The sequence below is a fragment of the Pseudorasbora parva genome, chromosome 1, assembly GCF_024679245.1.
Source record: "Pseudorasbora parva isolate DD20220531a chromosome 1, ASM2467924v1, whole genome shotgun sequence".
Lineage (NCBI taxonomy): Eukaryota > Metazoa > Chordata > Actinopteri > Cypriniformes > Gobionidae > Pseudorasbora > Pseudorasbora parva.
Genome location: NC_090172.1, coordinates 20,927,619 through 20,941,751, shown reverse-complemented (window position 1 = coordinate 20,941,751; position 14,133 = coordinate 20,927,619). Strand labels below are relative to the sequence as shown.

The following is a 14,133-nucleotide window of genomic DNA, read 5'->3' as shown; positions in this document are numbered from 1 at the left end:
CCAAAGTAGGTTTCAAACCAAATGTAACACACACTAATCAAATGTTAACAACTGTTTTTACGGAGTGCCAACTAAGACAAGAGGTATGATAACACTGATGTTCATTAATGGCTCAGAGCAGAACAGGCATTGATGGATGGATGATTGCACACACATTGCTGTGAATGGTGAGTATGGTTTCCAGTAGGATACACGAAGGAAGCGGAGGCACTGGAGAGAGCGCTGGAGATCAGGGCCAGTATTTATCAAACATTACATAGAATTACTCACATAGAACATAGAATTACTCACAAGAACACTGCTAAGAATTGACTTGAGAGTAAAAAAATTATTGGCTCAAAGCTGCGCTTAAAAGTTAGTTATCAAGCATCCCAATCATACTTTAAGTAAAGTGTAGGACTAAATCTTAAGTGCTAGTCTTAGAGTGGATTTACAACACTTTGCTGTGCCACAAACGGGATTTTGGATGATGTCATAGGCATGAACCAATCACTGAATAGATGCCCTTATTTAAGAATATTCTCAGATAAATTCACATTTAATGGTGAAATTCCTAAGAGGAGTTTACATCCAATACACATTTGACAATAAAGAGTTTTCAAGAGAATACATTATAATATACACATTTTAAATTAAAGATAAACATGTTTTCATCCATTTAATTAATTTTTTTAAACTGGTGTGCTGTTAAATGACAGCCTAGATTTTTTTTATATATATAATCAGCCACCATGGATTCCAAAAGAAAACCGACATGGCAGGAGGAAGAAGCGATCGCTACTGCTAGCTGAATTACTCGAATGTTTTTTTTTTTATAAAACCCAACATTAACCAGCGCTGAAAAAGGTGATGTCTGCTAAGTCCAAACGATACTGTTTGATTAACTATTTGTCGTCAAACATTTAGAACAAATTCTCCCTCTATTGAAAGATTTGCGCATGTCTCTGTCTCCATAGCGCCATCACAAGCCCCTACTGGCAACTCCTAACCACTTGAGAGACCTCTCGAGCTGTCTTAAATAACTGGGAGAGTAAGAGAGTTCTTTGCTTTAAGAAATTTGATAACTTGCTTTTATACTTAAGTTTGAAAAGTAGGAGTAAATTTCATGAATTTTCAGCACTTAAGACTAAAATAGCACTTTGAGAAGCTTGATAAATACCGGCCCAGGTCAGTAGTCCTGGACAATGATGTAAGAGGAGGTGTGTGCTAATGTAGCAGGCTTCATGATGGTGCAGATGAGAAACAGGTGCGGGTGATGGCTGAAGGAGTGCAGGTTAGATAAAGGAAGGATTCTGGGATAGGTGACTGTGTGATAGATGACTAAATTGGTGACCGTGACAACTATACACAGTATATGATTTTCAGACGCAGCAAATGTCTTTATTAACTTTATAAAGCGTAATAAATATAAAATCTCTCAGGTTATATTAAAAATGTCTTCATTTCTGTTTTGATGATAATCAAATGTATTATGGGTTTAAAATGTCAATATTTTCATTTTGGGGGGAAATATCCATTTTCAGAATTTTCATTTTGGGGGGAAATGTCCAGGAAATAGGAATATTACTAGCTGAAAATATTTCAGGATTCAGTGAATTGTCAACAAGAAAGTAAATAAAAGAAAGAGAGAGAGAGAGAGAGAGAGAGAGAGAGAGAGAGAGAGAAAAAAAAAAAAGATATGTGTCTCACCCCACATGGTACTCGACTGGGTAGGACCAATAAAGTCTGATTAGATACAGTAGCACCACTAGACAGTTTCTTCTCTACTTGGACTGATCTCCCATCCACTGCTGCTGCCTGTCCACCTGGAGGAACATGCTGTATTAATGAACTTTTGCTGATACAAGCTGAGGTAGATTCTTACAGTGACAGGCCTGATATTTCTTAAACATCTTAGACTTAAATAGTTTTTGGGGTGGCTTACCAGCAAGCTCTATCAAATACAACAAATAAGTGAACTGTATAGAACATTGACTTGTTCTAAACTGTAGAATCATTTTATTTCAGAATTTAAAGTTTGCATGAAATCAAAATTGACATAGCCCCACCCTACTTTTTTTTCTTGTTTGAGATTCTGTTTCACTTGTCACAATAAGGACAAAACAAATTTTCAACTTCTATTTTATGTTGACTTCTCTAGTGAATCTCCTCTCTAGTGACCTCTTATTCTTTTTAAAATGTCTTCAAGTTGTTCCCCTATACCTTAGCAATATTATTATTAAATTTACACTTGTTTGGCACCAATAGGCATTGTTAGGCTGAGCTAGTGCGAATAGCACTTGCCAACAAGGCAGGCTATTTGCTCTTATAGTGTGAATAGACACTCCAATATTATATACACTATACTCCAGCTAAATCATTCAGATTGTCATGGTAGGGAATTCTCTACTTAGCAGACGCATGTCTGAAGTCCACACAAGATGTCAGTGCCACATTCAGACATATTCTTCATTCTTCAGACATATAAATGCAGTCCATCTTCACTTTTCTACAATGGAAGATAGTGAGCCTTTTACACCTGTCATTAATTATCTGTGATTATGCTGTGTATTTAAGCTTGTGCTTTTAATTTAAGATTTGAATGATCTGTTTTTGCCTTTTGTCATTAACTCTTTCCCCACCAGTGTTTTAAAAAAAAAAAAGTTGCCAGCCACCACCAGGGTTTTTGACAATTTTCACAAAAATGTATTAGCCCATAGAATATTTTGTTTAATGAATATCTGAGCATGCAAAATATCAAAATATAGAGCTGACCTTTCTTTTAAACAACAACAAAAAATGCATTGCTTTTTTATCAACACTTGAAAATGGGTATATTTCATTAAAAAAAAGCAATATTTTGAACAAAACAATGAGAAAATCATGTTTTTGTGAACGACTACACCCAGATCTGATTTAGAGCAATGATCAAACACAGATGTCATAGAATTAAAATCTCTAATGCTTGCACAGTCCTGTAGCTCGTCCTGGGTCCACATTTCATTCAGTAACATATAGTTTTAAATTCTGTTAAATGATGATGATCACGTTATTTTACATATGCATATAATTACACGCAATCGCTTGTTTTACTGCGTCTTCCTAGCAGGTGTTTTGATCAGAAGATCCAGTACTCATTTAGAATATGTGTAATAGCACCCCCTAGTGTCTGACAGTGAAAACCCAGAAACCTGGAAACGTCTCGGTTACGTATGGTAACCCTCGTTCCCTGAAGGAGGGAAACTAGATGTATGGACGTCACTGATGAATTGGGATCACTTCTGGGAGCCCCTATCAGCTTCGAGATATAGAGAATAGGCCAATGACTATAGAGTGCCGAAGTTATGACGTCCCTTTGTAGGCCAAAACGCAGACGTTTAAGCATTTTAGCAATTCCGGTTCCCTCGCTCTAAAGTCTATGGGTTTTTTGGATGGGTTTTTGCTAAATCGCCTGAAATAAGGTCTGTAATTAACAAAGCCTCTAAATATTTTCTCGTTTTGATCTATGACATAAAACACACTAGTTCTAACCTGCTTGTGAAAAATGTATTGTGTCTTAAAAACGGTGGTTGCTAACAAGTTGCTAAAAGGGACTACATCCTTTGACCGGGACTTTAGACGTCATCATGACAAACAGGAATTCTCACCAGCCTGTGTTTCATTCACTTTTGAATTCTGTAAGTAAATGTTTAATAAAAAAATTAAAAAACTAGCCCGCGTTTCAGCCTCACGTTTTTAGAAGTTTACCTTTCAGTTAATATGCATAACGTGAAGTGCAGTATTTAGTCCTTTCAAATAGTAGTGTTTCCAAATATTGTTGTGCACAAAAATCTGTGATATTAAGGTAACCGATTATCAGTTCTTTATTTTTGTGGAGAGACTGTAGTGTTTTGTTTTGTCCCGAGATGGAACCACAAGTCGTCGAATGAAAGCTGCACTGTTCTACATGTCCAGATTTATAGTGGTTCACTCCTCTATCAATCGTCTAAGAAAAAGGACAGACAATTGTAAATGGATACGGCTATAGCTTACGTCATTAGTGCTTCTGAGATGCTAAAAGCAAGTTTTTTTTCTTTTCTGGAGAATTAGCAAATGGTATGCAAACATACAATCAAACAGGAAGATAAACTTTAAATTTTATTTGAGGCACAATGATCAGGCATAATATAGCCTGATCTTAATCACAAAGACAATAATAAGGTTTATATAAAATAACAAAATAATAAACAAATAAATAAAACATTAACAAACGAGAAAACAAATCTCAGAGAGGCACGCATAAACCCAATTAGTTTTTAGCATTTTTGGAAAAAACGAATGGGCAATATTTCTACTGAAAAAGTGGATAAGTGTTCATACTATAGGGCGTAAAAAAATTCATACACAGCGCAGATCAGAATGAGCGAACTTGTTTTTTAAATAAAGTTTGAGGAAGCTTGATGATGACGTAGATCTGCGACTGTGTGCTGTAGTCCGTTTATAGCCTACCATTAGCATTTTATATCTGACGGCTTTATTTAGGCTTCAAACGGTATACATTTTGGTTTCACTTGTAAAGATTATCTTGATAGACAAAACGTGTAAGGGTCATAACTCATAGGCTTTTGATCGAGGGAACCCATGCGCTGCTAACTTCGGAGTTGGCCTACAAAGTGACGTCAATACTTTGGCACTCTATTGGTGTGCGAGACTTGCATCTTGCGCTCCGCTCCGGCGTGCGGGCATAAAGCGGAAGCGATCGCAACGCACTATTGTTTTTCACTGAGGAGCCGAACTATTGACTCAGCCTGCAGTGATGGTACAGCCATTGTGGCGAAGGGATGTACATCTCCGTTCCCTCCTTCAGGGAACGAGGTTTACATACGTAGCCGAGACGTTCCCTTTCAGTTGGTCAAGTTTGCCGTACATCAGACGTCACTGACGAAATTGGGATCCCTTTGGAAAACGCCACAGTTATTACCACTTCCAGCACCCCGTGAGTGCCCCTCAAACCCTGTCTGTTTTGGGCGGGGAAATTCACGTAGGAAGATTCATGCTGCTGTTCTGCAAGACCAATTCAGCAGACTATTGGATTAACGCTGGGAAAGCATGCCCCAGGGGGCCGCTGCGGAACCCACATCATGCCCAGAGGGAGGTACCATGTGGAGAATACACATATGGACTGGCCGTGGGCAGTACAACATAGAGACAGGGGGTAGCTGCAGCTTGAAGTAGTGGGCGTGGCAAGAGGTTTCTCATTGGTCAAAGGAGATTCTCCTGGCAACTGCGTTGGCCAATCAGCAGTATTTATAGTTACTATAGTATGAATCAGTAAAGGAATGAGTTTTGTCTTAGAACAAAAGCCTTTGATGACAAATTCAATTGACGTTTCAAAAAAATATTGTAAAAATGACTACTATATAAATGTTTTTTGGATAAAATGGTGTTAGCTTTGCTTAATTGAATAATGTCACTTAAAATAAGTTTATTGAACCGGTTTTACTTCATTTTATAATTATATGGTGAGTGTTTGATCAAACACGTGTATATATATATATATATATATATATATATATATATATATATATATATATATATATATATACATATAAACACGTGTGTATATATATATATATATATATATATATATATACACAGTCCCTGACAAAAGTCTTGTCGCTGATCTATTTTCTAGAAATACCTGATATTAACCTGACTTTAGGGTGCTTTCACACCTGCCTCATTTAGGTTGGTTGAATAGTACTAGAGTTCGTTTCCCTCTTTGGTGCGGTTCGTTTGGTCAGGTCTGAAAGCAGCAATCGCACTCGGGTGCGCACCAAAAGCGGACCAAACAAGCGTACTGAGACCTCCTTGAAAAGCTGGTCTCGGTACGATTTCAAACGAACTCTGGAGCGGTTTGTTTGTGGTGAGAACGTGATCCGACCTCGAACAGAGCCAACTGCAAAAGTACTGATCATTTTTGGACTGAACCAGCTGCCGTAGTCGGCTGCGCTTGACAGTGTGTGCATGATATTAATACCTGATAGATCGTTGGCAATATTATCGGGAAGATGAGCATGTCAAGAGTTAATAATTAATGCACGCCTCCTCTTTAAGTGATGAGCGATGCGTGGTCGCCGTTTGAAGTACATTAGAGCGTTGTTTTCACGTTGCATCCGTGTGTCATTAAAGAAATGTATTTGCATACCGTGGTAAATACACACAGTGTAGTAGATTATGGCCAGGGACAAAACCAGCCCGCGCAGTCGTCTCTCCATAGTGTTATTATAGTTTGCTGGCTTTGCCTCTTCTGCTGGAATTTTCCCACACATAAATTCTGACCAATCGAAAAGCAGTTTAGGAAATACGCCACGGCCAATGAGTGATGTGGATGTTGTCACGTGCGTGCGTTTTGGTTCGTTTCAACTGGTTCGGACCAAAGCAATCAGTGTGGTGTGAAAAGGAACCAAAAAAGCTGAAAAATGCAACAATGTATAATTGTTTGCCCTTGGTTCGGACCAAATGAACTGAACTAGAGATGTGAAAGCACCCTTAATTAATTCATTGGTGTTAGAAATAGCTCTTATGAAAAGAATATGAAAACACCCAAATGATGTTTAATGCACTGAAATAAATAATTTTCACAGAAAAAATATTTATCATTTAATCAAGACAGAAAGGTCAAATTTTGGCAAGACAAAAGTTTTGTCGCCTATACAGAAATTGAACAAATTTACTGCAAATACAAAAATATCTTAGCAAATTAAGTTGTGGTGCTGTGAGATCCAAATTTAATATCTTGTATGACTTCCATGAGCTTGAAGGACTGCATCCATGCGGTTTGGCAAGGATTCATACAATTTATTGATTAAGTCATCAGGAATAGCTAAGAAAGCAGTCTTGCATGCCTCCCAGAGTTCATCAATATTCTTTGGTTTCGTCTTCCATGCGTCCTCCTTCATCCTACCCCACATATGCTCAATGATGTTCATTTCTGGTGACTGGGCTGGCCAATCCTGGAGCATCTTGATCTTCTTCGCCTTGAGGAACTTTGATGTGGAGATGGAAGTATGCGATGGAGCACCGTCCTGCTGCAGAATTTGGCCTCTTTTATGGTTGGGAATATGCGAGGTAGCGGTAACACTTTGCGGTAAGGGTACATGAATTATCATGAATTCATGCATTAATTAATGCATGACTTATGCATTACTACATGCATTAATATCTCATGAATCATCAGGAACTAACAGGAATTCAACGTCTTTCATTCATGACTTCATGGATGAACAACACCTTAATTAAAACATTAACTAAGGTGAGTAAATCATCATACATTATGGTTTATTACTCATGATCATGATGTTTTCAGTGTTCACAAAAAACATTGATCTAATTCATGCATGTAAGACTACTTTTAATTATGTTTTATTATATTTATCGGAAGGAGCACATTCAAACAATTAACATAATTAATTTGCTTTACTCTAGTTGTATAATGTAAGGGTGAATTATTAAAGGAATATTCGAAAATCAACGTTACCTTATGCACAGGCTAGACCAGTAAGTTATATAAACTAATGTGATTAACTAAAGTTCCCTTTCGAAAGGGAACTCGAGCTGCGTCAGCTGACGCTATGGGGAACGCCTCCAGCGTGACCGGTGTCTGAAACGTTTATCCAATCACACCAGTCCTACTGACCGGCGACAGCCTCTGACGTCATAGACGTGCGACCAGGAAGTATAAAAGGGCGCCTTGCAAACACAACCGCATCCAATTCGTCTTCAGGGACTGTTTGTCTGATTCAAAACAAGAGAAACATCATGTCAAAGAAGCGTACGCACAAGTCGAAGCACGGCTTCAGAAAGTGTGCAGACCCGTGTCCCAGGTTCCTCACACCTGAGGACACACACACACTCTGCGTGTTCTGCCTGGGTGAGGAGCACGCACGGGAGGTTCTTGAGGAAAGTGCCTCCTGTGCGAACTGTGAGCGTCTGTCACTGAAGACGCTCCGCTCTCGTCTGGCCCTCTTCTCGAGGGAAGGGGGTCCAGCGGCTGGGAGTGGTCCCGCTTCGGCCGAGGCCGAGCGGCGACTTATGTCTTGGGGCTCCCAGCTGGATCTGGCCCGCCGTCTAGAGATGGAGGTTGTGCTCGGCGAAGGGCCAGATCACGAGGGGCGGCCGCCGGAGGAGGAGTTGGGTGATAACTCCTCCTTATCGTCGGCCGAGGAGCTCCCACATCAGCAAGGGATGGAAGTGGAGGGTGGTGAAGCGGCCGAGGCCGAACCCTCCCAGCCATCCTGCCCCGTGTACGGGGAGCTGTTGGAGGTTATGGAGCGGGCCGCCGAGCGGCTACAGTTGCCGTGGCGGCGCGCTAGGGGAGAAGCCGCTCGTCCAAATCGCCTGGACGATCGGTTTCTCTCCGGCCATAACCCCCCTGGCTCTTGGGAGCCTTCCATTCCTCCCCGATCTCCATGAGCAGATCGCGGGGGCATGGAGAACCCCGTTCTCGGCTCGCTTATTCCGCCATCAGCGGGCGAATTTCGCTGATGTGGAGGGAGTGGCCGAGGCGGGGTACGTGTCGATGCCGCCGGTTGATGAGACGTTTGCGAACTATCTCGCATCTGGCCGGGCATCGACATTGAGAACTCCCACCCTGCCGTCTAAGCCGTTGAGAACGACCTCACGGTTAAACGGCAGGGCGTACACGTCAGCAGGTCAGGCGGCGGCGGCGCTGCACACCATGGCGGTGTTGCAGGCTTACCAAGCCGACCTGCTGAGGGACCTCGATCAGGGGGAACGCCAGGGTGGCCTACCCCCTGAGGCGATGGCTGAGCTCCGCCACACCACGGATTTAGCTCTCCGGGCCACCAAGCAAAAAGCAGTCGCCATCGGACGGTCGATGGCGGCTATGGTGGCCACGGAGAGACATCTGTGGCTGAACCTTGCGGACATCCGGGGGAAAGAGAGGTCCTTTCTCCTCGATGCCCCGGTTTCGCCCTCTGAGCTCTTCGGCACCTCCGTCGAGGCGGTGGTGGGAAGGTTTAGAGAGGCGAAGGCGCGCTCAGCGGCTTTTAAGACCTGCATCCCACTGAGGTCCGGGGCCGCGCCCAGGCAGGCGGGTGTCCCTGGTACGTCACGGTCTGAGGACCGGAGACAAGACCAACGAGCGAGCGTGGCCTCTCGGGCGCCCCCTCCATGGCGGAGTAGGGCGCAAAAGAGGCGGGACACCCGGAACTGGAGGAAGGGTGCCGGTGCCGAAGACCGGAACCAGCGTAGGCGGGGGGAAACTCCGCCTACGAGGGCGAAGCGGAGGTAGTAGGTGAGCCCTTCCTTCCACCCTTTTTTTTGGCGCTTGACATCAGGCCGGGCGGGGCCAATGATGAGCGGACGTGAGACTCTGACGGCCCGTCTGGTCTGGTGAGCAGGCGCCCCCGTCAGGTTTGGGGTGCTTTCTTTTATGAGCTTATAGAGAAGTTATCATAAGCACTAGAAGCGGAAAAGTGGCGTTTTCCTTGTGGGAAAGGAGTCGTCTGAGTAATCTCGACCGCTTCCCTGAGTGGGCATGAGGAGGAAGATTCAGCGTTGGACGCCTCATCGGAAAACAACCCTCGGGCGGTGTGTCCGCGCAATGGATGCTGTGAGTATATGCCTGTGCACGGATGTCATCACGCGCCGGTGGACAGCGGGTAAGCCCTCAGTATGAGGGACGTTTTATGTTCTTAAAATGCTGTGTGCTCCCCGCCGAGGGTGTGTTGTACGGTGTGTCCCCGTTTGGTGGCCGGAACGATCTATTTAAGGAAGCCGTGAGACGGCTGGTGAGAGCTAGCCTCGCTAGTGGAGAGTAGCCGTCACGTTAAGCCAGTAAAGTAAACATGTTACTTGGTGTGTTCTCTCAGTGCGTTGAGAGTGGTTACCGCTCATTTTCGCGGAAATATGTTTCAAGAGGGAAACTAAGCGAGTGTGGGTGTCCCTAGCGGTTCGGCTAAAAGCTCCGGGCCACCGGAGGGCAAGTGTTGTAGCATTAACCCCTGCGGACGTAAGTAAGCGCGAGGGTGAGTAGGCTAACACACGAACGAAGCATATGTGTACCCAACCCTCGAGATATGGGCTTGGGACGTTAAGTTGCTAGGGTGGGTGCTCCCAGCCTTAGCAGAGACTGGTATACAGGCAGTTAGCTTAGGCTGTGTTTTTACAGGATGATAAAAACCCCTATTCAGCCTCCTCTCATGTGAGAGTCGCCTGGCCAGGGCCCGCCCCCGGGTCTGCGCTCGGGGGTGCGGTAATGCAGATGGGAAAAGGTGAGAGCATTATAGATTTGCAACCTAGCCTGTAAGGCGGTAAGTAAGGTTTGTGGGTCACCTGGGCCAAATACTTTTACCCCATCCAAGGGATGTGGGACTGTGGTAACCATTATTCGCATATTGCAATAATTTTGCCCTGTGTTTTTTGCTCCACCTTTCGTAGGGCTCGGGGTGAGCGACACGCACAACCTGTGTGCCTCTTGAGGGCCCAGCGTTGGATGCTCCCCTGGGAAGCCAAGCATCACCATGGCGACGCCTTGGAGTAAACTGCGGGTTGCTGGAAATAGCAGCGGTCTCCCCGGGGCTGGTGTGGTAAGGAATGAACTCCCCTTACTTAAAGGGGTTGTAAGAGCAATGTGTTGAGTACACCGCTCTGGCGATGCAATTAGGTCTGTGTTGTAGGTTCTGCCGGAGGACTGGGCTTCGCAGGGAGGACCCCGTGAGCCTCCGAATGAAGCCAGCTGTGAGCTGTGAGCAGCCAGCCCGGACAGTCCAGGCAGTAGACTCTGAACAGGAGGCCTCGACGGGCCTTCTAGTTGGAGTGACGACATCGGGGCCCGTGTGCGGGATGGTAAAAAAATAAATAAAAATCTCCCTTTTGTTGTCACAAACAGTATTGTCTCGTCAACAGGCTTCGTCAGCCAAGCAGACAGCCATGGTTAGCCCGACATGGAGCGGCCAGCATTCATCCGACCTGCCAGCGAGTATTCATCGCTGGCATGGCTACAAGCCCAGTTAGTAGGCCTCCCTAGGCCTCCCTGAGGGCCTGCTGGGGTGCAGCAGGCCTTGCCGGGCCTCCCTTGAGAGGGTATTCCCGTGCTTCAGGTGTGAGACGGCAGGTAGTAGGCCTCACCAGGCCTCCCTGAGGGCCTGCTGTGATAACAGTAAGCCTCGTCTGGCTTCCCCCAAGGGGTCGTTCCTGGGCTTCAGTCACTGGATGATAGGTAGTAGGCCTCGCGGGGCCTCCCTGAGGGCCTGCTGGGATGCAGCAGGCCTCATCTGGCTTCCCCTGAGGGGGTACTCCAGGGAACTAGTGCTGGATAACAGTTCCCGGGCTCCAGTCACCAGATGGCAGGTAGCAGGCCTCACCAGGCCTCCCGGAGGGCCTGCTGGGTTGCAGCAGGCCTCATCGGGCTTCCCCTGAGGGGGTGGCCCAGGGCCTCGGTCTCTGGGTGACAGGGGTTAGGCCTCGCTAGGCCTCCCGGAAGGTGAGCAGGGAGCATGGTTGCTAGCCGGGGCGGTTAGCATGATCTGCTATCAGGTAGCAGGCCTCACCAGGCCTCCCTGAGGTCGTTCCCCGGCCGCAGTGCCGGCTACGAGTAGCCTGGCAGGCAGTAGGCCCTGCGGGGCCTCCCTGGGGGAACGGGTTCCTTGGAAGGAGACACAGAACTGGAACTCAAGCTGACAGCTAGTGGTTCCTGCCGTCAGGCTTCGGTCCTAGCCGGCAGCACCTGATGGCAGGTGCATACTCTAGCACGACGAGTTTACACTGCTGCTATGCGGTCCTTACAGGACAGGGACCTGCATAGGTTGCCTACAGCATGGTACCTACCAGGCAGGCTTAAGAGCTCCCCTCTTATGAGGGTTTTCTGTGAGCTTACGGCCGCCTGGGCCTGGTCAGTTGGTCGTAGGCCCCTCGGGGCCTCCCTGTTAGATCAGCCCGTAGGCCTTCTCAGGCCTCCTGAGCACCCCTGTAATGTATGTGCTCGGTAGATCCTAGGATCGAGCAGCTGACTCCCCTCGCTAGCAAGGGTGGGAAAGCACTACGCTGAGCGCTGTTCTCCGGGATAGCCCGTCTCTGAGTTCCGGCCTGAGGCGGACACTGCCAGTTCGCAGTCCCTCAGCTTGATGCCTCCCCAGAGGCGAGTTTCCAGAGGCTCTGTTGTTAACAGACTGGGTTGGCAGACGGAAGCGTCCCGCATAGTGACGCCAGGTCAAGCCTCCCTGGTGGCATTCGGTGAAGTTCTTCCCGAATAGTGACTGGCTGGGGCGGCCTCGGGTCCCCTAGCCACATTCCCTTAAAAGAACCCCTTCTGTTGAACAGGTTGGTTCCAGGCCTTTGAGCGGCCGGGGTAGGGTACATGAAGGTGCCCCAAGGCCACAGCTCGGGCTATGACCGTAGGGAATGCTGTCACTGACAGCCTAATGTGACCAGAGGGGGAGTGGTTCAGGCATTTCAGTTGAATTTGCTTGTCCTGACAGTTGTCACTGCTAGTAGGCATGCACTCCCCTCGGCATGGCGGCGTGGGTATATCGTTCCCCATAGCGTCAGCTGACGCAGCTCGAGTTCCCTTTCGAAAGGGAACGTCCCTGGTTACGACTGTAACCTTAGTTCCCTGAGAACAGGGAACGAGACGCTGCGTCACTTTTGCCATGCCTCGGGGCCTGCCTGCGAACAGTCCCTTCAGACGAATTGAATGCGGTTGTGTTTGCAAGGCGCCCTTTTATACTTCCTGGTCGCACGTCTATGACGTCAGAGGCTGTCGCCGGTCAGTAGGACTGATGTGATTGGATAAACGTTTCAGACACCGGTCACGCTGGAGGCGTTCCCCATAGCGTCAGCTGACGCAGCGTCTCGTTCCCTGTTCTCAGGGAACTAAGGTTACAGTCGTAACCAGGGACGTTTTTTATTAATCATGATCTCTGAGTTAGGCATGTTCATGTCTTTTTCAAAGTAGCCTGCAGGTAAATGATCAGACCCCCGAACTGGCCACAGGCTCAGCACATAGCACATGAATTCTGTTGACATTATATTACAGTAGTCATTATTAACTAAGCATTAGCTTCTCATGACTTCATCATGTTTGTGGCCCCTCAACTAAAGTGGTGACATGGTCCTTTGAAACAATGATGATGTGTATTAATGATGGCATTGTGAAATGACACGGATATGCATATGAAAGTTCAAGCCTTTACACACAGTTATCGTAAGTTTTTTCATAGTTTAATGTGATGTACAGATGAATATTGAAGTCAATAAGTTCACGTAAACTTCCCTCCCTCTGCTACGGCGTCGCGTTATGACAGTCAACACGATGATGATTCAATATTCCTGTTATTATACTTAAAATAGTTCACAGAAAAGGCTCAACAAACTATTGCATAGATAAGCTATATTAAGCCTACAGTACACATCAATATCTCTTTCCTTGTGCTTAATGTGAGCGTTGCCTTTGCACGCGTGCTCGCTATGACTCCATGTTGCTTCGAGCATATCATTCTGCGCACGGGATGTGCATTAGCGCATGCGCGCTTTGTGCTGCCTATTGAAGTATTTCATTTTAAATACTTTAGCACAATATCATTTCTTTTTTCGGTCCTGTGTATCTTATGTTGCTATTTTTGTCTTGTTTAATTTAAATACATAAACATTCTTAAAGCAATATGCATTTACTAGATAGATAAGTAAGATGACATAAGATATTTTTTTCTTGTTTTGTTGAAAATAAAATCCAATTAGTTTTTGCTTAAAACAAGCTAAATGATTTGCCAGTGAAGTAAGAAAAATAATATTGTTTCTGATTGAAATCTTGTTTCTTGTTTTTGTCCCAAACAGAAAGAAGATTATTTCCCTCACCTGATTGGCAGATCATTTTGCTTCTTTTAAGCACAAACTCACTTAATTTTGATTTATATTTGGACTGAAAACTAGAAACAAATACCAAATAAGAAGATCATTTTTTCAGTGTAGTCAAATCTTTTGATAATTTAAAACATAATAAGACTTTGTAATGTGCCTTTGTTGATTCAAAATAATTAAATAAACTACAAAAAATATATTTATATACAGGACTGAAAAAGAAATGATAATCTTTTATTGCGCAACAGTATTATAATATGAAAGACTTCAATATAGACCAGCACAAACCGTGCA

General features: G+C 45.2%; 1 protein-coding gene across 6 annotated transcripts in view; it reads right to left on the bottom strand.

Annotated features, from left to right (window-relative positions):
- Positions 1 to 14,133, bottom strand: part of LOC137061404 (B-cell scaffold protein with ankyrin repeats-like) — a 145,747-nt gene that overhangs the window by 107,118 nt on the left and 24,496 nt on the right. For 5 of the 6 annotated variants that reach the window (XM_067432466.1, XM_067432465.1, XM_067432464.1 and 2 more), the window contains exon 3: positions 1,690 to 1,805. In XM_067432466.1, the coding sequence (XP_067288567.1) occupies positions 1,690 to 1,805 (116 nt within the window). Of the gene's footprint in view, positions 1 to 1,689; positions 1,806 to 2,389; positions 2,490 to 14,133 lie in introns of those variants that run through there. The other variant, XM_067432586.1, reaches the window with a different exon arrangement.